We start from the raw sequence: 26,992 nt of genomic DNA, 5'->3' as shown, positions 1-26,992 counted from the left end.
GTGAATTTTTAAGCTGCGAGTTTTAAACCTCCGCTTTGTGAGTAAATAAAAAACAAAACAAGTGGGCGGGACTGTGATTTCTCTGGAAAGTGAATAGAGAAACAAAAACATTAGCAATTTCGTCCATCAGCGTTTTCCTGTTCGAAATATTGGCACCTCTGGACATGACCTTCATTGAGCAATTAAGCTGTTGTTGTTGTGTACGTGGATTTTAAACATTTTGTGTTGTGTATCTCCAGTATAAGTGTGTTACAGGGTCCTGTGATGAACTCAGAGATAGAGACAGGAAAATAAACTGTCAGGGAAAGTGTGCAGCTCTACAGGAAGCATCTGAGATAAAAAACTTTGTGTGTGGGTGGATGAGTGAGAAAGTGAGTGAGGGAGAGAGGGAGACAGAGAGAGAGAGAGAGACAGAGAGAGAGAGACAGAGAGAGAGAGAGGACTGTATTGGATGAGGACTTATTTATGACACTGACACTATGCCTCTGCTTCCTATTTAATACTGGACTGAATTCATGTGAGAAAGATTTCATGCGTGTTTAATACACAGGGTGTATCTTGTGACCCAAACAGTTTTTTTTCATCCATTGAATTTTTTATTTTCTCTACCTTCCTTCATTCATTTTTCATCTTTTCTCTTACTTACGTCTGTGTGGATGTGGTCCTGTGTTGTGTGTTTGTTTGTGCATGTGCCTGTGTGTGTGTGTGGTGCAGTGACTCGCCCCCTCTGTGTCAGTCCTGCCGCGCCGCCTCCTCGCTGAAGGTCGCTCTCAGCGACCCGGCTCGTTGCCGGGGGCGTTCCCGTGGCGACCGCAAGCGCATTGTGACGTTCGGGGGCGTGACTAAGATGGAGAGCGTTTCCTGGGAGGAGGAAAGGCAGGAGGAAGAGGGTGGGAAGGATGAGTCAGAGACGCTGCGACGCCTCCTCTCCTCAGCAACTGTTGCCATGCCCACCGCTGGGATGAGCTCAGGGCGAGAGAGAGAGTAGGATACACACGCATGCTCGTGTGAATATATACAGAGTTTCAGACACACACACACCATGATGCACACAACACACTTTGCTTGCTATGTGGCCTTCATATCTCTCTCACACACACACACATCTCACTGCTTGCTAAGTGCTCTGGAGTTGACTGATTTAGACTTAGTGCTTGTGCAGGCATGTGACTAGGCAGGATTTTTCGATTGTCTTCACTTTACATTGTTCAGTTCTGCTTTCTTCATCTGCTTTGTGTGGTAAATCTTTCAAACTACAAAACGAAGAACTTTCCTCTACGTCGTCAAACATGTAAAAGTAAAACATTACTGCGATATTTACTTCTAACTGCGGTGTTACCTGGAAAATAGTGTTGCAGAGTCGATAAATAAAAGTCTGAAGGCAGCTATTCAGATCAGAGAACAGCTACAGGGCCAGAAAGTCCAAAAGGCTTTCAGAGATTTTTCTTTTAGGTAAATTAATTTACCCTCATTGTTGACCTGACAACATGGCTTGCTTTAAATGTAGATGGAAATTGAAGAAAAGAAAAGTCTACGTTTTCCATGAAAACATTTGGGTTTCTGGGTTCAACAGTCAAATTTACTGCCCATAAAATCATTTTTTTCTCAGTTTTTTTATCCTATTTTATTTTTAAACCGAGTGAGCAATTTAGTTTCTAATGTAGTCATTAACTCAGTGGTGTCCGATCTAAGGTTTTCATTCTAACCAAGACATGTGGCTCGCCTATTTTATCTTCCCAAATGTAAAAATTCTGTCCATGTTTATATTCATTCGTGCAATCTTATGAATGAAACAGGCTCATAATTTAATAGATAAGCTTACCAAGCAGTCAGCTCCAATTCCAATTAATGTACCATGTAACATTCAGTCCCCAAGAGAAATATTCTCTGACACTGAGATCCCCATTTGACTCCTTCAGGCATCTTCAGGTCTTTGTAGAAGCATGAAAGCACATCGTTCTGTAATGATACAGGATACAGAGAAACACTTCATCCTAAAATATTTGGAAAACTGCCGGATGCTCAAACTGGAGACTCCTTCCAGAACATAAATAAATTTCTCTTCATTAAATGACGTTCCAGAGATTTGCATGTTGCATTTCTTAGCACAGGAAAACTTTTTTTTTTTTTTTCCTGTGGTAATTACACACACTACAGATGATTATAGATTAGTTTGGAAAATGCTGGAGCTTTCTGATTGCACGATAGTTTTGACTGCAGGAGGCGTGATTTAATGACATGTCTGAGAGGAAAAGAAAAGAAATGTGTTGAATTATATGGAGTGTAGCTACCGATAGATCTGTGTGTGTGTGTTTGTGTGTGTGTGGAGGAAGTGGCACAATATGTAATCTGTGTTATTATCCTGCATCAGACCTTCTGTAGACTAGATGTTAGTTTCTTCTGCCTGTACCTCTGTTGGCCACGTCTGTGTGTCTCTGTACTCATCCTTTCTCTCCATTTTCTCTCTATTTTCACCGTTATCGTAACCATTTCTGCTCAGTGGAGGCATCCCGTCGCCACCCCTCAAGTCCCCGCAGCCCTCTATTTCTGACCCCAGATACCCTTTGAACCTTGCCGAGCGTGAGGCTCTTGAGCTGAGGCTGGCTGAGAAAGCGAGGGATGAGAAGGAGTACGAGGAAGAGGAAGAGGAGGAAGAAAAAGAAAGACAGCCTGATTTACAGAAGGATGACATGATGGCCCGGCGGACCGGAGCGTTTCAGAAAGCAAGCGGAAAAGGGTACAATCGGTTCCTCCCGCTGCCTGGCTCTAAGAAGGAAACACGTCCAGCTGATTCGGCACCGAAAGAGAGCAAGAGTGTATCCAGAGATCCGTTCTTGGATAGAAATATAAAAACAAAGCGGTTCAAAGTGGGACAGAGGTGGGCTTGCATGGTGTTGGGTGTGTGGCATAGCAAATTCTTTAAACCGGTCGCAATTTTTTTGTAGGTTAAAGACAATGTTTCTATGAGTCAGTGCCTTAATTGAGTTTGTTTTTACATTAACTTCTGTCATGCTGTGCATGTTTGTTAACATTCATTATCAAAGAAAGTACTGAAGAGTGAGCTGATTAACTAGCCGGCTAACTAATGCTAGCTTGCAAGTTACGCTTGGCTTGTATTACATTCAACCTTGAGATTTACTTCTCATGTGATAGTATTTTGAACTGTCCGTGATAATATGTTGTGTAGTCAGTTCAGGCATACACTCTATAAACTCATAAATAGCAGCTTCACCCCTTTATGGTTGAGGGGAGGGGCTATTCGGGTTAATGTGAGGTACTACTTGAAGGGTGCACTAACTAACATATGCTCACTGAAATTCTGGGCATGAGTTGACACACTTCTTATAAGATGACCCTAATCTCACAAATTTGGAGGAGTTTTTTAGCTAACGTCATGTTTCCGAGGTGTGTATTTGTGTCTAAGACTAAGCACTCTTTTAACAGAGTTGAACAGGTAAAACCTGACCCAAAGATACCGTCATCTGCCGCCCAAAAGGAGCCAGAAGTTCTTGGTCCAGTTTCAACCGGTGTCGTTCGTTGTGACAGTTACAATGATCCTGATAATGAGGATGAGTGTAATGGTGGAAGTGTGCTTCCTAGCGTGGAGAAAGATGACATGCTTGCAAGAAGGACAGGATCCTACCAAAAACCGAGCGGGAATCAGTTTAATGCCTTTCTGCCTAAACCTGGAGGTGTCCAGGGCAAAAAGAAGCCTGCGAGGGAGCAATACCAGGCAAACCTCAAAACCAGCGGTCAAGATAAGGAAAATACACAGGAGAGGTTAGGAACTTATGGGAAAGGAGTGTGCATGACTTGTGGCCTTAATTTATATAGAATAATGTATTGATGGATGAGTGTGATTGCCTAGACTAATATAACAGCAAGATAGATGAACATCTCATTGGTTGTGAATCTGTTTGATTAACTTTGCTTGATTAATTTTGATAAAATTGCTTGCACAATGACTCCCTGTGCTTGGGTTGTGTGGTAGACTCATGGATTTGGCTTTGATTGTCTGACCCTTGCTTGCGGTTGAACGGTTTACTGGGTGCTCAATTGCTTCGACTTGTTTTTTATTGACCTTCCTGCAAATGTCTCGCAACTGTTTCTGGTCAAACAATTTTCCATTGCACACTAAAAAAAACAAGAAATTGATCAAACTGGAAACTTGATGGGAAAGTAACTCTGCTTCTGCCATCTGCATCCCCAACCTGTATACTATGTGGTGGATCTACCCATGTGGTGGAGCCACTGCTGAGGTGCTTGTTCTTCTGTCCAATCTATTAGTCTGCGCCACAAAAGAGAGGGTGATTTAAGGGACTCTGGAACGATGAGGGTCCCTAGACCTCACTGAAATCAGTCAGCATCATCTATTCAGGCCCAGGAACTGTCTCACCTTTTGGCCTTAGACTATAAGCAAGCTTTAAGTACTGCCTTTTATCCACTCTAGTTGACCAGCCATGGGGATATAAAGAAAATGATTGCACTGATTTTGAAACTACCATGCCATGTGCATCAGGATGTTTTGAGTGGCTTGATTCACTCTATATGGTTAATTTCTTGTAAGGACAGATTTGATCTCTAACAATATTACACAAACTATTACAAACGCAGCCCTTTGTAAAGGTTGAGCTCAATGTAGGTTAGCCTCCTGACAACAGGGAAGTGGTGGCTCAAGCAGTTTAGGCTGTGGGTTGCTGATCGGAAGGTTGGGGGTTCAAGCCTCAGTGCTGTCATGCAAGGCCCTTAACCCTCCCTGGGCACTGTATCATGGTTGACCCTAGTCTCTGAGGATGGGATATGTGAAGAAAGATTTTCACTGTGCTAAATGTAACAGATAAAATCTTTGCCAGGCACAAATAGTTTGGTTAAATTTCAAAGACTCTCTCGAGACGTTGTTGATCCTCGGATGTTAAAAGTGCACAGACTGGAAATTTGTAAGATTGTGGGCATGTTTATTTTCACTACAATTCTTATGCCAAGTTTTTAAAAATGTGTATTGTATTCCCCAGAGGAATACCGGGTCTAGTTGCTGCCCTTTAAGCCACTTCTGATATTGGTATCTTTATTCTGGGCATTATACTGGTGGTTGGGGCACCAGTGCATTCTGGTTGGTCGGTAATGGTTAGCACAAAAAGAGAATGTTGGCACATGTCACCCCTGTGTTGTCATCCATTTGTATACCATCAGTCCATACCATCAGCGGGTATGGACCCAGTGCACACTGCAGGTTATGGGTCTGATGGAACTTCTCCAGCATATTCTCTAAGTTCCTGTGCTCTTGCCATTCTAGATGAATCAAGTATTTACGATTGAAAAACAAGAATACAGACACTGAGTTTGATGCAAGTGAAGGTGAAAGGTTGGCCCCCATCCTCAAGCTCAACAAAGAAGAGTTGCCTTGGGTGACCTCACTGTAGGGCAACTCATTCAGACACAGCCCTCCTTACAGCTAGTTCTCAGGTGGCAGATTACGAACAGAAACCTGAGCCATCCCCATGCTGAGACAGTGTTCTGGAACATGTGCAGATATACCTCGACATCAACCCAGGGTGCCATATTGTCCAGGGAGACAATTCTCAGAGGTGGAGTTGAGGGCTGGTCAAAATGACTTGACAGCAGCTTGAGTTCACAGTTTTGGTCAAAAGTCTCCTGTTATTAGCTTTATAGGTTGAGGATTGATGCTTCAGCAGCTCCACAAGGGAATGTGCAAGAGGTCTCTGCTTCATCTCAATTTTAAATCATTATCTTATCTAGTCCCATGTTTCAACACGTCTATATATGACCTTGCATCATGCTACTAGGCGAATACAACAGACATTGGGAACAAGGTCCAAGACTGAGGATATTTGTTGATGCTCTGCTTAAAGCCATTGTAACAAAAACAAATGCCCATTAACACAACTTCAGGATTTTAAACTGCATCACAATTTTGGCCATTTTGTTGGCTTGTGTCCTCAAAGTTGCTGTCATTGAATGTGGTGTTGCGCAATGTTTGGTGTACCATTGGTAACCAGTGAGCAATGAACTGTGTACTGTATCTAACCCCACCCCCAAGTACCATTTGGTACTGTTGGTACAAAAACAGGATTTATAGTTGGTCCTCTGGCCTCTATGGTTGATTCCCACTCCACACTGCTGGTTAGGAATGATGATGAACTGGTCCAGTACCTTCTCTTAGTCCTGATGGTCTGGCTTTTCTGCAGAGTGTCTGGGATTCTCTGGTTGAAGTACATGAGCAGAGGAAGAGCACAAACAAGATCTAACACCACTGTCTGGTGTAGTAATGATAAACATTGAGCAATAAACAGTGCATCTTGCCTCAACCCCCAAGTACAGTGTGTTCCTGCTGGTACGAATTCGGTGTTTGATATTGGACTAGTGACCATTGGAAAAAAATGCCAGTTTTCTGGTGCAAAAAGTTCTGGATATATGTGCAGTGGAAAATCCTTGGGCCTTCAAGGTGCTTGGATTTTATTGTGCCTTACTTTAAGTAATTTTGGATAATATTTGCAGTAAATGTTTTAACTCTAAGCTACCCTAATCAAGGATCAGAGTTTTGAATTTGCTTGCAAGGCATAGCATGCAGCTTTTAAATAAACTCAAGTGTACATGTTCTGTTGTGACTAATCTAAAAAGGTTTTTTGTCCAAATAACATTTAGCATCGATGTTTGGTTTGAACTTGAAATACCAAAGAGTGCTGCTTATATTTTTCTTCCTATCTTTCGCTTCAGTAACCATGGCTGCAAACTCAGCCCCACTCCTAGATCTGTGACCCCGCCCCCAGCAGATGTTGATGACTTGCCTAGAAAATGCCCTCAAATTCTGGATGGGCAGAAAGCAGACACTGTGGGCATGATGGGCGGGGAAATTCATGTTGTGGGCGGGGCCCAGGCACAAAGCCCTTTACCTGACCCTGATGCACGGCACACATTTTGCCTGGATGATGATGTTTTCCCCCTGACGTGAGGAGCTCCTTAACCTTGTCTCACACACATGCATACACACAACCATCAGCATCAACAACTACACATTTTCCTCCTTGTACTCAGTCTGAACCCAAAGCAGCCAGCAAAACAATAACAACCAATTTTGTCTCATTTAAATAATGTAGCGTCTGAACAGAAGTCTGAAACCATGAACTGTTTCCATTTCATGTTATCAAAAAGTAATAGAAATGTGAACTTAGTTCATATACAATGTTCTGGACATTAACAGACATGCAGTATTTTTAATTTATTATATATAAATAATAAGCCCACTTTTAGTGTTTTTTGCAGTAGATGTGCTCCAGCACTTGGAAAGATTTACTAATTATAATTATAAATAATTGTAGTATTATTTAATATTTAGTACTCAAGTAAAACTGCAATCACAAATATTCCCGTAAATGTTGAAATATAGCTCTTTTAAGTTAAAAGTTAAATTTATAATTCCACCGAAGTGAATTAAAGGGTAATGTGTAGTATTAAAATATTAGTGCAGTCCCTTAGGTGTTAAATGTTGATGTCATTAATGCTTTCACTAGATAAGGACAGAATTATTTTAAGACCTTAAAATATTAGTATATTTAAAATATAAAAAGTAATATTTAAAAAACACTTTTTAAATATTACCTTACTTTTGGATAACATGATTTATTAAATTATAACGTGTGTAGTAGAATCAGACGTCTGGACTCTACACTATGCTCGTTGGTAAACTAAAGCAGGTATGAGTTCGCATGTTATGGGACATAATTCTCATCTATAAGATTGGTAATCATTTATGTTTCAGTTTTGTTCCCACTAATTGTAAATCAGGTGTGTTTGAACTGAATATGTGAGCTGTGACTTCAGGATTATGTACGAAAACGCATTAGAGTAACTAAAAGTAACTGTATGTTATGTGACGCTGGTGCACGAGGGATGCTGTGTCTGAATCTTTTCGAAATGATCCAAGATATCTGGATTTTCAGCTTCTATGAAAAGATTACTGTTGTTATTGCAAGTACTGGAACCCTATTATTATTATTATTATTATTAATATTATTTATTGATGCTTTCATCCAAAGCTCACAATCTTCTCCCTTTAACTTTTAACGTTCTAGATTCAGTCACAAGGCTTCTAGTGTTTCTGATGAAGCTGAGTAAGTGCCTGTTTTTTGTTTCTGTTCTCTTGACCTTTCTCTCTCTCTCTCTCTCTGTCTCTGTGACCTTCTGAAAATGTTTTGCATGGAAATTAACCTCCTACACTCATGCATCCAAAAATATGATCTAATCTTCAGTCTAGAGACGTTCACTAGACTAGCTTATACACTAGGCCTCACACACTCTGGCCTACACATCAGCATGGTGGTGTTGAGAATGCATCCTTATTTACTGATGATTATTTCATTTCCTCATCTTTCTGCATCCTGCGCTGGATTTCAACCTTTTAAACCTCGGCTCAAGGTCTCGGCCCTGCACCACGGCCTTGGATCTGTGCGTTGGCGTGTTAACGGTTTTTGTTCCGCCTTCGTTTGTTGTTTACAGGAGCATCAGTTTGATTGACATGCGTGATGAAGAGGAGGACGTGGACTCACTGTCACCTCATAGCCAAACACGACACGAGAGACTGCACAACCAGTACAACAAACTCAAAGAGGAGGAGGACCAGTGGCAGGATGTGAGTCACAGACAAACATATCTTCTGGTCACACACATATATTACATCTGTGTCTGATTGTGGAAAAACTCCATACATTATTTCCTTATATCGTCAGCAATAAACATGATGCGATGGTGTTGTGTGATGCATGTTGTGTCTGTCATGTTGCCCAGAAACCACAAAGCCCTCTGTGTGTGTGTGTGTGTGTGTGTGTGAATAATCAGGACTTAGCTCGGTGGAAGAATCGTAGGCGGAGTGCCTCTCAGGACCTTATCAGGAAAGAGGAGGAGAGGAAGATGATGGAGAAAATGATGACGTCAGAAGGAGGTTCTCATCGCAGGAAGAGCATCAAAACTTACAAAGAGATTGTGGAGGAGAAGTGAGATCATCACCATCTCTTTAACCTCTCCCCCCCCTCACTCTCTCTCTCTCTCTTTCTCTCTCTTTCTCTTATCTGTCTGTTTCTTTCTCTCTAAACAAAAATATGTATAAAATAAGATCATTCGCAGCTACAGAATTAAATACTGTATCTGTACATTGTCTTCTTTAATTTTCTAAAAACTTTATACAGAGTTTTAACGTGAACTTTGGGTTTATTAACAGATCAACGCTAACAAAAATATGGTGAATATCTGTGGTAAAAGTGGGCCTGTGGTGAGCTGAGTCCTGATTGACCTCAAAAACAAGATATTGCAAGATATTTCATCATGTTCTCATGTCCTTGGATTCTCTTTCATCCTGCATTGTATATGAAGCACGGATAATAGTCTTTTTATTTATTAAGTGTTATTAAGTGGTTCTCTCTCTCTCTCTCTCTCTCTCTCTCTCTCTTTTCCTCTCTCGCTCCACTTGCTCTAGGGAGCGTCGAGAGCAGGAGCTGCACGAGTTATACTGCCAAGCCGCGACTCCAGAGGAAAAAGCAGCCATATTACAGCGCTATGCTCTCCGCTTCACCATCAGCGACGCCATATTGGAAAAACTCCAGCTTCCAAAACTCCCTTCTGTTGCGACACTCCAGTCTGCGCTCGCGCTGAAAGAAGAAGCCGAATTTTCCGAGTCATTCGGGGACATAGAAACAGATTCCAGTGAGCAGAATCTGAAAAAGATAACACACAGTATAATGTCAGTCAGTCAACTCAGCACACCAGATTTATCTCCTATTCAAGACTCTAGAACTCCAGAAAATACAGAAATACCACTTTTACCAGCACAAGAGTCCAAGGCGACAGAAGTCCAACTATCTCCAGTTCGAGACTCCAAAACATCAGACGTCCAACTATCTCCAGTTCGGGACTCCAAAACATCAAACATCCAACTTTCTCCAGTTCGGGACTCCAAAGTGACAGACATCCAACTTTCTCCAGTTCGAGACTCCAAAACATCAGACGTCCAACTTTCTCCAGTTCGGGACTCCAAAACAACAGACGTCCAACTTTCTCCAGTTCCTGACTCCAAAACATCAGACATCCAACTTTCTCCAGTTCCTGACTCCAAAACATCAGACATCCAACTTTCTCCAGTTCCTGACTCCAAAACATCAGACGTCCAAGTTTCTCCAGTTCGAGACTCCAAATCTCCAGACATCTCCAGCTCACCTTCCCTTGTCTTCAAAACTTTAGAAGCGCCTCTTTCTCCCCTCAGAACACCCCAAACACCTGACTTTCCTATCTCACCTGTACGGATCCCACCTGCTCCATCCAGACCCGTGCCTTTACTAACACCGAAACCATACAGCCAGCCCAAATTTAATCAGCCTTCTAATAAACAGGTTAAGGTAAAAGATATTCTGTAATTTTCTTCGTAACAAACATAACACACTCAAGCAGTACCACTATCCATATCTTTATCTGTATTTAAGCCTGAAGTGGGTATGGCCTAAACAGAACATTTTTGTTGTTGTTGTTGTTTTTAAAATATAAACTCTTTCATAAAGCACTGGACAGCGCAGTCTGTAAATTCAGACTCGGGTAGTATCCTTAGTTAGCATTTTTGTTCCCAGAATATAAACAAACTTAATTTAAACAGGTACTAAGCGTGTCGTGAATCTATTGCACATCACTGCATCTTTTTTGGTTGCTTGTGTGAAATCGCTCACTCACACCTGCAGGATGACTTTGTCCAACCTGAGAAATCCCAGTCTGAAGCAAACTTAAAGGAAAAAACACTAATTTCAGATAATAACTGGTCTCATTTATTATACCACAATGTTGTGAAATGCTCGATTCTGATCGGCCAGAAGATGTCGATAAATAATTTATAGCATTATATAAATGTAAAAGTTTTGATGTCGTTACAGTGGAACCTTGGTATACGAATTTAATTGGTTCTGGAGGCGAGTTCTTCAAGCGAAAATTTGTATTGCAAAATGAATTTTCCCATAAGAAATAATGTGAATGCAGATAATCCGTTCTAGCCACCCAAAAATATGACCAATATTCCCAATACGAAGCATATGTAAACTGTCTAGCTGCTTACAAAGAACTGACCCAAGCCAAGCATTCCATGTTAAGGCTCCTCACAGGAAGTCATGCCACCAAGCTTGGGCTAAAAATAGAACAGACCGCCCACTCCACCAATCTGTCAACAAAAAAACACCCGAAAAATCACATAGCTTTTGAACTCCTGACGTAGGCAACGATGGTATCATGGGTTGACTCTTTCCAAACAGCTTTCACTGACTGAAAAAAATTCATAAACTTGCTTGAGTTGGCTTTCCACTGACGCAAACAAGTTGTGAACGGCTCCCGGACGTATGTGCAACTTAGCCTGCCTTCAGTTTATAAAGGAAGGCATTCGTATTCTGAAGTTCCACTGTACATGAGACATTAACAAATAAAATACTTGTTAATATGAGACAAATCAAGGTTTTTTTAGCTTTATGTGATGTCTACATCAAGGATAAACTCTACTAAGCAAGAAAAATTATTAAAATTATATTAAATAATGTTCTTCTTGGTAGGTTTTTGGACCATATTACATATTTGTTTAGCCCTTCACTTACTGCATTTTATGTTGGTTTTGCACTAGAATGATGGCCTGGTGCGTGTTAACGGTGACTCCACCGTAGAGGACACAAGAGAAAGTCCAGTGAGACCTGTGTCCTTCATCCCAGCACCACCGAAACCAAGTCCTCAACAAATGTCAGAAATCTCAACAGGAATTGTAACCCCAGCTCAGGAGAGCACTCAGACTTCATCCATTCAAAAAACCGAACAAGTAAATGACCCTCACGGCAGCAGTCCGGTTAAAGAGAAGACAGAGGACGAGACGTCCAAATCTGATTCAGAGCTAACAGGTTGGATTAATTACATTTCGAGTTTAAGATTTGTCTGTTTGTAAGACACAAACATGATTCGGAAATCTCCTTTAGCTCTATACGGCCTCTAGGTTACAAAATCATGCGGTCAACTCTGTTCTTCGTTCATGCTGTAAAACTTTAGCGTTTAGTTCATTCTGATGTATTATGTCCTCTTGTTTTTGTGGTTTTCTTCTCATTGTCTTTGGATACTACATTCCATGTTGTGTTAAATGTGCATTGTGTTAAACATTCAGTGTGACTTGACTTATATCATTTAAGCCTGAGTTGTCTATCAGAGATGTTTAGGAATGTCTTGAGACGTTAGCACTCGTTTCTTTGCTTGTGGTAGGAAAGCAGACCGACCCGGATACCGCAGTGAAGCACAACTGTGTGGTGAAGACCACCATCTTGACAGAGCTTCGAGAAACACGTTCACTCCCCACACTGGCTACTCCTATCACTGACCAGGTACTTTAATTTCCAATGAATGAAATGTCTCCTTGAAATTCACTTTCAAATGTGTATATGTCAGTCACATGTGAGTAAACTGTCCTCTTATTGGTCAGAATGCGCATGTTTATGTTCAGGGGATGTTTCTGCTCGCTCTCGGCATTCTCTCTAACCTCTTCATTAACTTTATAGTGTCCAATTTTGACCTGTAGAGGGAACACACTCAATCAACTAAATACAAGTTAAATAAAGAATATAATAAGGAAAGAATAAGGAAAATTAAATACAGCGTTTATATTAGGTTAAAACAAATGAAAAGAAATGAATATATGTCTCGTAGCATCATCCGTCAGGTTTCCTCAGGACAATATTGTTTCATTTCAATTCAATTTCATTTGTATTGCACTTTTAACAACGGAAAAAGAAAACTCTTCCAGATGTATGTTATAGGACTGTAGGAAGAGTGTGGTGGCGGGTTTAATGGGTTGAGTCAAAGCTATTCATAACTGGTAGGTTTTGGAGGATTTCTGTCAATATTGGGTCGATCAGATGTACCGGATAAATAAATATGGTACATAACATGAGCATTATTTAGATGCTTTCAAGTCATGAATCATCATGTGGCGTTTTTCTCAATATTTAGATGAGCTATTCAGATGGATTAGACCTGAAATCTGACGACAATTCCTTCAGTGAGTCCAGAAAGGCTGACGTTACCTCTTACTCACTTACTCTGTCAGGTAACAGATATACCCATCACACTACACTCATCTCCCTTATACAGTTTGAATTCCCGTTGGTTTTCCCGGATTTCTCACGTCTTTTATCTCTGGCTTTCTCCCTCTCTCTTCCTTTTATTCTTTCATTCATTTTCTCGCTCTTTTCAAAATCCATCTTTTCTCTTTCTCTGGCTGTTTTCAAAATTGTGTGTCTATATATGTATACGTGTGTGTCAGATCCCACACACACCTCCAGTAGCTCTAAGTTACGCTGGGAATTCTTCGCGCCTGCAGGTAAAACCGGCTCCTCCTCCCGAAGGCTTTTCCTACTCCAGGTAGCGCTTGTGGGTCGGAGTGGAGAAGCAGGGCGCGTTCATCCACCTAGTTTCCTGTCACTTTCTTGTCTTTTGTCAGGCTCCTTGTCCAAATGTTTTACACATTGAAACCTGCTGAGGGCATGATGAGATCTTTTACAACTGATCTGCTTTACAACATATATATATATATATATATATAATTTTGTCTCCATTTTGTCCTCACTAGGAATCCATAGTAAGAACCAATTTTTTAACACACCCTAGAAATCTTCCTATAGTGATATAATAGTCTACATGTGTCGCATCCTATATAGCGTATTTATTTGCATTATATTATAAATATATATACTGATCAGCCATAACATTAAAACCATTGAAGTGATTATCTTAATTATTACACTGTCAAGGAGGTGGATAAATTAGGCAGCAGGAAGGAAGTTGGAGGCAGGAAAAATGGGCAAGGGTTAGATGGTTAGACTTCTAGGTCATCTGTCATATGGTGTTTTTCCAGTATGCAGTGGTTAGTACCTATCAAAAGTGGTCCAAAGAAGGTGACCCAGTGACCTCTAAATTCCCCAGATTTCAATCCAGACAGATACGTCTGGTCCATGGAGGCTACAGTACACAACTTACAGGATCTGCTGCTGATAACATCTTGAAGCCAGATACTAAAGCACACCTTCAGAGATCTTGTGGAGTCCATGATTTGATGAGTCAGAGCAGGTTTGGTGGCACAGTGGGATCCTACACAATATGAAGCAGATGGTTTTAACGTAACGGCTGATTGGTGTGTGTGTGTGTGTGTGTATGTGTGTTTATAAAGGTGACATGGCGGTTATTTTATATATTAAATATAAGTCATCACTATTTTGACTGAATTTTGACCATGAGACCCTAAACATCAGGAGATTCACATAGAATTGGCATAAAGGGTGTGTTAAAAAATGATAGAAATACAGGGAACTACAGTAGTGGAACCTACACCATGAGTTCCTGATGAATAAACTGTCCTTTTCTTTGCAGCGTCCTCCATGACGCTTTGTTTGGAAAAGTAGGTTCGAGATGCTCTTTCCATGTCGGTTCATTCCTGTCGCTGTTTTCTGTATCGTCGTTAGCTTGTCATAAGCATCAATCAGCCTTGTGGTTGGAATGTAAACGTTCTCCTCTCTCTCCTTCTCTCTTTTTTTCCTCTTTCCGCAGAGGGATTTGACTTCACCAGCGAATGTGTGAGTACCTCCAACACGCTCTCTCACCGTCTTCCTTTCCTTTTGCTGTCTGTTTTCGTTTTTCTTTACTCCAAGTAGAAGCTGTCCTGTCATTTTCCTTCTCCTCCTCTTTCCTGTTTTTTTTTTTTGTTTGTTTCTCGCTGTGTTCAAATGTGCGCGTCAGATCGAAACCCCGATCTTGAACCTTGCAAAGAGGGTCAATCACTGGACGTGGGACCCTAACGAAGAGCGTAAGCGGCAGGAGAGGTGGCAGCAGGAGCAGGAGCGCCTGCTACAGGTACACTGAAAGGTCACGGGTGTGTCACATGACCTGTGACCTTCCACAGCTAAAAGATGGATGCTCAGGTCTAACAGTACTGGACATCCATGAGATGTAAGAAGAAGGTTGTGTGTAAATAGACTGCAGTGGATTTAGGATGAAGTTCTGAGGTCCATTGGAGCTCTCACTGTCCTTGTGGCCTGTTCGTATGTTTTATTATTTCTGTACACTCATCTATAATGTAGCACCTTAGAGCTGGTGGTCTTCTTTTCCCATCTCATCTCATTTCACCTTCTCTCTATCTCTATATTTTTTTTGTCTCTTAAATTGGACATTTAAAAATAAACCGGATAAAATATATCCATCATATTCAGCTGTAGACCAACACAATGACAAAGAGCAGGAATTGCATCTTTATTGTTATTATGCAACACAAGATTGCGTAAGTCTCTGATCAAGGAACGTCCAAGATTCATTTCCAGGCATGTTTGTGTTTCTAAAAGCTGCTAGAAGAGGTTTATATAACAGCAGAGTGGCGTATACTGCTAGACACAAGTGAAGGCAAAGAATAAAAGCATGCCACGGCGTGTCATTATGGGAAAATATTTAACAACAGAGTAGTGTGATGCGACCTGACACAAAGCTGACGCAGAGTTGGTTGTTATAAAGTCGCTATAAGAGCACAGTATTCGAACAAGTGCATTACAAGCACTGCAGAAATTACTGGAAAATCTAGCAAACTCCAGTTTTTCAAAATGGCTGGTAGGGTCATGTGACGTCACAACGAACATTCGGCCAAAACCCTCTTCCATCGCATGAGTTTAGAATCCTATGCTGGAAATTGCACCAAGTCAGGCCAAAAAAAAATTCCGAAAAAAACGCAAATACAGGAATTTCTGGCTGCAACAATCAGAAATAAAACCTGAAATCCTGGCATTAATGTAAACCTGTGATTGGTTACTGTCACAGCTACGGGTATAGAAAATTATACTAAACTTTTATGTCTTTTACATCTGGAATCAAAAGGTGTGCAGATTCATTTTTAATACCAGGAGCTCAGACGCTAATTCAGGTTGTAACATAAATGATAAGGTTTTATTAATGCACTTGTTATCATACCTGCCTGTTGTTATAGTAACAGTTACGGCTAATAATAATAACTAATAATAATAATAGTTTTGTTTTTTTAATATAAAAGCAAAATGAAAATATATAGTATAATCCTTGATGTGATGAAGCTTTGTGTTAGGAGACATCAATTGCCATTGATTACACTTTTTATTTATTAAACATCATCCGTACAGGATGATCGAAGCATTTTAATTTGTTGTACTTGAATAATGGGAAATAGGCATTTTTTTTTTATTTTTCTGGTGCTTAAAAAGTGCATGAAGTCGATCAATACAATATCGCTAAGTTAGAAAGTGCCTGGAGCAGATCAATATTTCTTCAATATTAGAAAAGACCATCAGCAAGACTACAGGATCGACAATACGACACGACACAACAACTGTAGTGACACGAATCTAGATCTAAATCAAGCCGATCCACAAAAGTCAGAATCCTGTTACTTGTAAAGAATAGATTCAAGATAGAATAACTTTAAGCAGACCGCAGCACAGCTGGAAAAGACCACGTAAATGAATTGGCTTCTTGCGGACATGACAGATGTGCATCGTGCCTGGTGTAAAAAATTATTGTTAATCCTTTTTTTTGGATTTTAAAACGAAGAAATAAAGTAAAAATAGCATCCAAACAAAAACTTTAAAGAACGACACGTCCCCAGTATTTTAGTTATATTTAACATCCACAAAACAAATTTTGTCTCTCTGAAGTTAAATCAGACCAAGTAAGCAACCTGGTAAGTTTGCAAGGACTCAAAAATCAGCAGTGCTATAAAATTGTAACACAACAGCAGATGAATTAGCGTGAAGTGATTAGGTACTAAATCTAGCATCATTTTAGGATTAAATAGGAAGTCTGTGTAATCTGTGGAGCACAGGTTGATTATGATCTATCTGTCCCTGTAGGAGAAATACCAGCAGGAGCAAGAGAGACTGAAGCAGGAGTGGGAGAAAGCTCAGAAGGAGGTAGAAGAAGAGGAAAGGAAACACCACGAAGAGGTACATCTCTCAGTCATCCCTCTGCAGTACTGATATAACGGTCCCTGTTGTTATACCTAAACGGACGGATTCTGAACAGGAGAGACGGATCTTGGAGGAAACGGTGACCCCGCTGACCCCGCACTCATCCACCGGGGTGACAGAAGCACTGTCCACTTCCACAACCCCTCACGACACCATCGTGTTGTCGTTGGCTGACTGGGAGAGAAAGCAGGAAATGCTGGAGAAAGAGGCGAAGATGAACCAGAGAAATGGTTTAGAGCACAGGTGAGAGAGTGAATATAAACAGTACAGACATTTTAGAGCGGCTGGGTGAAACTCGCACTGTTTATTGGCCCAGTATCACTTCAACATTCAGTCTTAAATGGGTTTATCTAGCATGCTGTCTTCAAGGCACAGTGGATTGACCTTATAGCACGAAACAAGTCTGGAAACGTTCTGGAAAGCAGATTTTCCACACAGAGAGGAAATGAAATGGACCTAATTAGGTTTATAGGTCAACTTTTTCGACTTCTAATAAAGTGTTACATTTCATTAGCACATCCTGAGAAGGTTAAGAAGTCCGTGTTTACGAGTTGGGAAGTCGTAATTACGACATCACGTGCGTTCAAATCACTTCAGGTGCAGCTTCAATTAATTCGCTACAGAAAATACAGCAACTCTGTTCCTAGAAAATGAAGAATAAGGCTTATTATGGTTAATTATGAATTTATTAATTATGGTTATTAATGAATTTATGACACGCCCCCTACTCAAGTTTCCCCAGTCGTAATTACGACTTTGTAGTGGTGTTCATGCGCGTTCAACTCGTAATTACGATCTTTTTCCGACATGACTTAAACTCATGTGTTCATGGCTCTGCGTTTATTGCTCTATTTTGCCCCCTAGTGGACTAACAGGGTAATTTATAAAAATCTTTCAATTTATTTATAGTCCACAGAACGGGTTTAATGTAGGCCTCGGATTGCAAGGTCATATTTTGGGATTAGAAGCTTTATTTCGCTGGACCTTTATGGCCTGTTTTATAGCGTAGAAAATACAATATAATGAAAATAATTACAGATCTATATATATATATCATATGGTAACACTTTATTTCCACTTCCAAAGTTGATTATTGGTTGACCCTCACAGAACATCACCACATCAATGATTACACACTATTTTATTAACACTTTGTGTGTAGGTCACTTTATACATGCAGGTCCCTTAGTAATTTGTTACTATTGAAATGAAAATATATTGAAGTGGATCGAACCACCTGGAGATTATCACGCCGTGTCTGAACTGCTGTTGCCTCAGTCAACTTTTGGAAGGAATTAGTGCTCTTGGTTGCAAGAGCTCTTGGTTGTAGGACATTGTTAAGTTACATTTACATCATTTCCTGTCCAGTGTCGCCTAAATGAGGACGAGGTTCCCTTCTGAGCCTGGTTCCTCTCAAGGTTTCTTCCTCATATCATCTCAGGGAGTTTTTCCTCACCACCGTCACCTCAGGCTTCTCATTAGGGATAAATGTTAGGGATAAATAGTAATTTAACTTTAAACTTTATAATTTTTTTCTGTTTCTATACTTCTGTAAAGCTGCTTTGAGACAATGTCCATTGTTAAAAGTGCTATAGAAATAAGTTGAATTGAAGTGAACACTGTATAACCCTTGCAGCTGGAAGTAGCGTCAGAAATGAATCAAAACTTTCTGACCAATCAGAATCGAGCATTCAGCAGAACTGTAGTATAACACATATTAATAGGCTAGTGGAGCACACACTGCTTCTCCTTCATCTCATAGGATATGATGCAGATATATACACAAACACTAAATCTCCCTTCAGAATGCTGATGTTCTTTCAGCTGCTCCCGGTTTGGGGTCGCCACCGCTTGGGCGTACATTTCGATTTGGCACAGGTTTTACGCCGGATGCCCTTCCTGACTCAACCCTCGCATTTAATCCGGGCTTGGGACCGGCACTGAGACTTAACTCTTCAGTGGCTGGGTTAGCGCCCTCCCAGGAATCGAACCAATGAGAGCGCGGGACCACCAGGAGGCTCTCCTTTCAGAATGTATCAGCAAAGAAAAAAAAATCATTTGTGGCTCCACCCACTGAGAAACGTTATTACCATGGCAACAAGTAGCAGGCACGCCTTCCGCCTTCGCAGCGACAAAATCACCGTCTGTGTGAACGTACCTTTCGTCGAGAGGCTGATCGATGATGAGATGTTTTACAGGATGACTGTCAAGTGTCCAGTTTGCAAATTCTGTATGATTTTTGTCCACACACAGGGCTGATGAGACTGAAGCGGCATCGCCTCCACAGCAGAAAGACCAGAGAGCAGAACTTCAGGAGAGTCAGTCAGCTACCCCACAGCTGCAGTTCACACAGGGTAGGCTGTAAAAAAACAAGTAGAAACACACACACACACACACACACACACACAGAATTAAACTTAGGTAACATGTGTGTCCATACAGATGGGTCATGGAGCTGCAAATCAGAGAGCAGACAGGAGTGGAAAAAAACAGCCTCCCTGGACAGGAATGTGACCCCTACACAGACTCAGCCTCCCAAGATGAGGAGGTGTGTGAGTGTGTGTGTGACACATGACATGCATGTGGGCATGTGTACCGCTATGGATGTGGATCAGCTTGTCTCTGAGACGCACAGCGTGCATTTGTGCTTGAACTTTTCATTTTGAAGTGCAAGGACTTTTAAGTTGAACGAATTATGATTGTTATTATTTGTCGGTTTTTATTTTTCTTCCATTTCATACTGGTGATATTGATATGCTGAAAATGAAAGCAAGCCAGCAGCAACAAGAACCAAATGCAATACTGCTTGCTTTCTCATATATGTATGCGTGTCTGTACGTGTGTGTGTGTGTGTGTGTGTGTGTGTGTGTGTGTGTGTGTCTGCGTGCTGATGTGGCCAGGTCTGGGTCATATGAAAATATTTTAGGGATACACACATCTCCATCATCACAAGACACATCACCCTCATCTTCAGACAGGTAGGACATACATACACACACACACACACACACCATCACCATTGCTAGCACCATTCAGTAACGTGCATGCGAGTCATTTCCCATCATGCCATTCGACACCGCTCCTCCTTGCATGTAGTTATGGATGTGTGTATGCGTCTGCGCTTTCTTCGGTCTTGCTCTTATTATATTTGTGATATAATTCATGACAACTGATCTTAATTTTACATCTAAACTAATAGAGTGTGTGGGTTTAACGACAGAATGTTGACCTGGGAGTATGGAGGACTAAAGTAAACAAAATATAAATAAACCAAATATTAACAGGTTTGCTGAGTAACAGCAGGGTGTCACTGTCTACACATACAGAGGTGTTTTTCTTCCTCGTATACAATAACAAATTTGCGAACTTTTCAATCTATTAACCAACGACACTTTTTAATCCATTTATTTATTTGTTAAATTAAATGTCTCCTGGTTTCTAACAGTAAATACAATGATAACCATTACACACAGACAGATGGGTGTCCGTATAAACAGGACGAAAACATATGTCCATGTGTACTTTTTATCCGGTAAGAGTTACACTTAATTACTATATTGCCAAACGTTTTGGGACGTCTGCCTTTACATGCACATGAATGTAATATGGAGTTGTCCTGCCCTTTGCAGCTATAACTCTTCTGGGAAGGCTTTCCACAAGGTTTAGGAGTGTGTTTATGGGAATTTTTGACCATTCCTCTAGTGAGGTCAGGCACTGATGTTGAACAAGAAGGTCTGGCTCACAGTCTCCACTCTAATTCATCCCAAAGATGTTCTATCAGGTTGAGGTCAGGACTCTGTTCAGTTCCTCCACACCAAACTCACTCATCCATGTCTTTATGGACCTTGCTTTGGTCACTGGTGTGCAGTCATGTTGGAACAGGAAGCGGTCATCCCCAAACTGTTCCCACAAAGTTGGGAGCATGAAATTGTCCAAAATGTCTTGGTATGAAGCTGAAGCATTAAGAGTTCCTTTCACTGGAACTAAGAGGCCGAGCCCAACCCCTGAAAAACAACACCTGAATTCAGTGATTTGGAGAGATGTCCCAAAACTTTTGGCAATATAGTGTATATATATTACTACAGAAATGATAACATGTTATGACAAGGACATAACTAACAAACATGTCATTTGAATTACAGACGAAACTAATGTCGGAGCTGCAGATAATTCGAGAAGCAATAATTAATCGACAATTTCTGACCAACGAGATGGCTAATTAAGACTAAGCAGACATTTATACCAATCCCTCCAATAGACTTTTTTTGTGCTTGAAATTGCAAGCAAACTCCTACAGCGTGTAAATATGAATGATTCTATCTAAGTGTCGTTGTTTATTGTTTTGTATTTCTGTTGTTTAAGGAATAAAACTCTTGGGCGTGTGCTGTTGCAGGGAAATAATCCACCACTAGGTGGTGCAATGTGACCCGGTGTGAAATCAGATTATTTTCCTAACACAGTGCTTCCTGCCCTGGTGTTTTATTTCTCTTATACCACAGCAACTATTACAATGATTCCTTACTTAAAGAACATACAAACTAGCATACGTTTTTTTCCCGTATGTAGTCACATAGCAGAGCGTCGGCTTCACCAAGAGCCAATCAGAGCTGCTGAAATTCAGTCGCATTCTGAGCGCTGTGGTATAATTCTGCTGCAAATACAGCAGACGTCTGAGTCCACTACAAACTATAAATACAACATTTTAAGCCCTTAAACGCCTGGCCTATTGTTCAGTTATTCATTAATGCATAGAATTACAAGATAAAATGATTTAAGGAATTTAATTCTGGACGCATTGACTGACCTGGACGTTTAAGGGGTTAAATTCATCATTCATTTTAAAAAAAAACAACAAAAATCCCTGATTGTAAATCGTGATACTCCTCCTTTTTCATGATTTTACATCATTAGATGTTGTTTAAAATCCTAATGAGAATTAAGTATGGTCCTTTAACGGAGGCATTATTGAACGAGATGATATTCGAGAGAAAACATATACTTAATAAGTTACTAAAGTAAACAATAATTACAGTATGTAAGCACAAAAATAAAACCTTAAATAAATAATAATAAAAATCCACCATTTAATTTAAAGTGAACAAAATTTTTATTTAACATTCATTTTATTTAATTTATTTTCTTTCCCCATCATTTAAGTCATTTTTATTTAGATTTATTTTATTGTTTATTAGATTTTCTTTTCAATTTTCTTTTGAAGTCATTTATTATTCTATTTAAAGTTACACTTATTATTTAGTCATTTTTATTTGAATTTATTTTTTCTAAAAAAAAATTATTTATTGTTTTTATTATACATCAATTTTATTTTATTTAAAGTAACTGTTTCACATATTTCATTTATTTATTCATTCATTCATTTTATTCAAATTGTATTCAGTCATTTTGAAATCATTTTAGTTACATTTTATTTTTCTTTAATTTTATTTAAAATGTTTATTTTATTTACATTCTATTTATTCATTCTGTTTTTATCTAACATATTTATTTTATGTATATTTTATTTAGTCATTTTTATTGTAATATTTATTTTATTTTATTTACATTTTATTTTATTGAAAGTAATATTTAGTGATCTGCAATATAGTCCCTATAAGGGTTTTCCAAACAGAGTGTTTCCCTGAAGTTATTCTTTAAATATTTGGTGATATTCCCTATTAGTAAAAAACACATATAATTCTGCAGGTCAGTGAGTGCAAAGAAGTTGTGCTCCAGCTGTGCACAACCGCTGGGGAAAGGAGCCGCTATGATCATTGACACTTTGGGTCTTTACTTCCACATCCAGTGTTTTAAGGTGAGATACACGTGTGTGTGTGTGTGTGTGTACTCAACTACATGTGTGTATCCTTTGGATCGAATCCTTTATCTGAATCACCAATCACCTGTGTGTGTGTGTGTGTGTGTGTGTGTGTGTGTTTCAGTGTGGTGTGTGTAAAGGGCTGCTCGGTGAGACGAGCACAGGAACCGACGTCCGGATCAGGAACGGTGTCCTCAACTGTCATTCGTGCTACATGAAATCTCGTGGTGAGTCATTTCATAATATCACGATTTATTGTCCTTCATGCGTAGTATCATTAACATTCAAGACAGAGAGTTTTCATTTAAATATATAGATTCATATTATATATATTTATAAAGGGGTTGAGAGTTCTGTGTGATAGAAAAATATCAGCGAGAATCAAGGGGAAGGTGTACAAGACAGTGGTGAGACCGGCCATGCTGTATGGTTTAGAGACACTGAGGAAGAGACAGGAGTCAGAGCTGAAGATGTTGAGGTTCTCTTTGGGAGAGACACGGTTGGACAGGATTAGGAACGAGTACATCAGAGGGACGGCTCATGTTGGACGTTTGGGGGACAATGTTAGGGAGGACAGATTAAGATGGTTTGGACATGTCCAGAGGAGGGAGAGTGAGTATATCGGTAGGAGAATGATGGACATGGAGCTGCCAGGCAGGAGGAAAAGAGGAAGGACAAAGAGGAGGTATATGGATGTAATAAATGAGGATATGAAGCTAGTTGGTGTAAGTGTTGAGGATGCAGAAGATAGGGATAGGTGGAGAGAGATGATTTGCTGTGGTGACCCCTGAAGGGAAAAGCCGAAAGATGTGTTCAGATTTGAATTACACATATGATATAAGGAGTCGCTGATGTTAATATAGATGTAGCTATATACACTATATTGCCAAAAGTTTTGGGACACCCCTCCCTCCAAATCATTGAATTCAGGTGTTGTTTTTCAGGGGTTGGACTCGGCCCCTTAGTTCCAGTGAAAGGAACTCTTAATGCTTCAGCATACCAAGACATTTTTCGTGCTCCCAATTTTATGGGAACAGTTTGGGGATGACCGCTTCCTGTTCCAACATGACTGTACACCATTGTGTAAGTTTGGTGTGGAGGAACTTGACTGGCCTGCACAGAGTAGAGTCCTGACCTCAACCTGATAGAACACCTTTGGGATGAATTACAGCGGAGACCAACATCAGTGGCTGACCTCACCAATGTGCTTCTAGAAGAATGGTCAAAAATTCCCATAAACACACTCCTAAACCTTGTGGGAAGCCTTCCCAGAAGAGTTGAAGCTGTAATAGTTGTAAAGGGCGGGACAACTCCATATTACATTCATGTGCATGTAAAGGCAGGTGTCCCAAAACTTTTGGTAATAGAGTGTAATTTGAGTGACTTGAGTGAGGAGCAGTAGGATCTGCAAGGCCCGAGTGAGGAGAATCCAGCGCCACCATCTGACAGTTTGATGTAACTACAATATGTCTCGTCATCTCTGCCCCAAGCCGGCGCTCTGAGCCTGAAGGTGATAGAAGTGCAGACATTTATTAAGAAGGTGGAAAAGCCATAAACAAACCATGAGGCATAAAGAGTGAAAAACATGCATTTAGATAGTGTGGTTAAAGAAAAAAACAGGAAACCGGTGAACACACTGTAGCTCATACAGTGCACAGCGTTGCCCTCTGGTGGTCGTGGGAAGCCATGACACGTGCTGAAATATATTATATGTTTATTTTATTATATTGTAAATATTTATTTTTAAAAATTTGGAATGCCATTCGAGGTATATATTAAATACAAAAATGGCACTGTGATACTTATAACATAAATTGTTCATACTAGTACTATAATGAAGATGATGGTTATTATTATTATTATTATTATTATTATTATTATTATTATTATTATCTCCTGTATAACACTTTTTTTTATTTTCCACAGCTGCTGGTCAACCCACAACGTTATAAAGCCTTTTCTTTCTTTTTCTTTTTTTTGCACCTGAATCGATGAGAAACTGGATCATTTGCCAAGCCCTCAGAAAGCGGGGCCATCTTCATCATGAACACTTAATTACACATCGTTATATTTCAAAACATCTCAACAACAAAAACAAAAACAAAGAAGCACAAACACACCTTTTGACTCAGACTGGAATGTCGTTTGGATTTCGGGTGATATTTCTGTGTAAAACTTAACATTTCTGTGGAAAAAAAAAATGAAACAAAACAACAAAAAAAAAAAGGGGGCAATAATTTGAACCTTCACGCGCATGCGCATGCACTCGGTAGTAACAAGTCGCTAGCTTAACGAACAGAACTCGTGGAACTTTCCGCCACGTGCACAACCTGGGTAGATCAATTACCAATTAACAACAGCAAAATTTTACTTTTTAACTTGAACTAACCTTACGATTTAGACGTGAGAGACGTGTGGCTGTTGCGTATTTACATCAGCGGTTTTTGCACTTTAGACTTTTTGAATCTACGAGCCTTCAGCCACTGACCACAAAACCTTTTCGGGAAGAAACACAAAGATAAGCGTATTAAGCAATGATTATTTTAAAACCTTTATCTGTTTTCGCTTAGAAATGTAGAAAGACTGAGAACCTGTTCGGCTTCCTAGCAGACCTCGAGTGCACTACCCCGGGGCCATCTTTTTTTTTGGCCTGCGTAGTGCACTTAGCGGAAGTAAGTAGGAGGTCGATTAGGATGATTGCAATTCTAATTACGGCTGAGTCCTAAACGGCTTCTCAGACGGCGTAGTGCACTATCGAGCGTGTAAAGTAAAAAGAGACGGCTGAATAATTCAGAAAATAATTTTCCTTTCACGCACTACAGAAGGTCTAGACGTCTGTAGGTCATCCCATATCCCCTACACCCTATGTAGTGCACTTCTGTAGGTATTGGAAAGCCGTTTAGGATTCAGCCAGAGATAATGTCTTGGTTTGTTAACTCAAGGTTTTTAAGTTAATTGTAGTGTTGGACTGTTTTACGAGTATTTCCTCTCTTTTTTTTTTCTATTTATGTCCTCTTTTGTTTATCATTCATCTCATTTCGTCCTAATGATAGTTTGCTGTTTTTTTTTTTTTTTAATGCATGATGTTTGAAGTCTCATAAATTACAGATAAATATCGATTATTATTATTATTATTATTATTATTATTATTATTATTTCCATCATGGCGTTTTTTTCACCGTCGCTTGCTGGAGAAAGAACAAGACTGTCATGTTTTTTTGTTTTTTTGCTTGTTTTTTTGGGGGAGGGGGGAGATTTCTGTCTATTTTTCCAGACAGTTGTCGGTCATATCAGTGTCCATGCCGTGCCTTAATTATGACCTGCACACTTGGTGGAGGATGTGAGGTCGTGTGTATGTGTATGCAACATCCAAAGCTTTGTAGAGCGATTTCACTTTTATTTTATTTTGCAGCACACATTTAATGTACCGCAGGAAATATATATACTGAGTAAAAAATTCTGGCTTAAGCCCATTGTGTTTAGTCTGGATAACAGTAAAGTGTTGAATTAACTCTTAAGGTATTGCTAATCTACACACGGCGATTCATCTCGTCTCAGGTTAATTCAACACTTCAGTTCTCGAAGTTTTTATTTGACTTATCTTTATAAGTTACATAGTTGGACAAATCAGGAACCTGTTAGCGGGACACTAGGACTAGTAAAGGCTCTGTGTTTTGTTGCCCGGCAACAGGCTGCGTCTCAATTCAGTAGTATTTCAGTTTTAGGGCACTGATCAGGGAGGCGTACATTTTTTAATCGTAAACCCCACCCTAAAAATCCCACAATGCATCACAGAAATCAGGGGGACATTGATGATCATTATGGTGTTAATGACATGAAATCTCTCAGCTCTAAATAAATAGATAAATAAATGAGGCTAGTTTGTCTACAAGTGGAACTAGCTTTTCTATGTATATTCTATATTGGGTGAATCTAACTACTGTTTCATGATTAAAATTAAACGCCCACTAGCTAACCTACGATCCCGATGAAGGTACCGTGACAGAAACGTGTGTGATTAAGCTAACAAAAGTATAAGACATATAAAACTATCCAGTGATTGAAGAGGAAATTATTCATTAGAAATTAGTGACGGGAAATTGAGTCATTAGTGTCCCGGTGTCCTAACCAG

General features: G+C 39.9%; 1 protein-coding gene across 5 annotated transcripts in view; it reads left to right on the top strand.

Annotated features, from left to right (window-relative positions):
* The window catches only part of limch1a (LIM and calponin homology domains 1a), a 65,227-nt gene that overhangs the window by 36,458 nt on the left and 1,777 nt on the right, over positions 1-26,992 (top strand). Inside the window, exons 13-33 of one of the 5 annotated variants that reach the window (XM_058384628.1) lie at positions 715-984; positions 2,501-2,878; positions 3,445-3,780; positions 6,736-6,966; positions 8,091-8,129; positions 8,515-8,647; positions 8,854-9,008; positions 9,488-10,403; positions 11,657-11,924; positions 12,277-12,395; positions 13,021-13,117; positions 14,614-14,639; positions 14,803-14,916; positions 16,929-17,021; positions 17,101-17,288; positions 19,299-19,399; positions 19,488-19,593; positions 19,946-20,023; positions 22,749-22,857; positions 22,985-23,087; positions 24,787-26,992. The exon at positions 24,787-26,992 is cut by the window's right edge and continues 1,777 nt beyond it. In XM_058384628.1, the coding sequence (XP_058240611.1) occupies positions 715-984; positions 2,501-2,878; positions 3,445-3,780; positions 6,736-6,966; positions 8,091-8,129; positions 8,515-8,647; positions 8,854-9,008; positions 9,488-10,403; positions 11,657-11,924; positions 12,277-12,395; positions 13,021-13,117; positions 14,614-14,639; positions 14,803-14,916; positions 16,929-17,021; positions 17,101-17,288; positions 19,299-19,399; positions 19,488-19,593; positions 19,946-20,023; positions 22,749-22,857; positions 22,985-23,087; positions 24,787-24,812 (3,886 nt within the window). In that variant the 3' untranslated portion in view covers positions 24,813-26,992. The remainder of the gene's footprint in view (positions 1-714; positions 985-2,500; positions 2,879-3,444; positions 3,781-6,735; positions 6,967-8,090; positions 8,130-8,514; positions 8,648-8,853; positions 9,009-9,487; positions 10,404-11,656; positions 11,925-12,276; positions 12,396-13,020; positions 13,118-14,613; positions 14,640-14,802; positions 14,917-16,928; positions 17,022-17,100; positions 17,289-19,298; positions 19,400-19,487; positions 19,594-19,945; positions 20,024-22,748; positions 22,858-22,984; positions 23,088-24,786) is intronic. The other 4 variants (XM_058384629.1, XM_058384632.1, XM_058384631.1 and 1 more) reach the window with 4 other exon arrangements.

The sequence above is a fragment of the Hemibagrus wyckioides genome, linkage group LG29 (assembly GCF_019097595.1).
Source record: "Hemibagrus wyckioides isolate EC202008001 linkage group LG29, SWU_Hwy_1.0, whole genome shotgun sequence".
Classification (NCBI taxonomy): domain Eukaryota; kingdom Metazoa; phylum Chordata; class Actinopteri; order Siluriformes; family Bagridae; genus Hemibagrus; species Hemibagrus wyckioides.
Note: the sequence above shows the minus strand (reverse complement) of the source record. Positions and strands in the feature narration are given on the sequence as shown.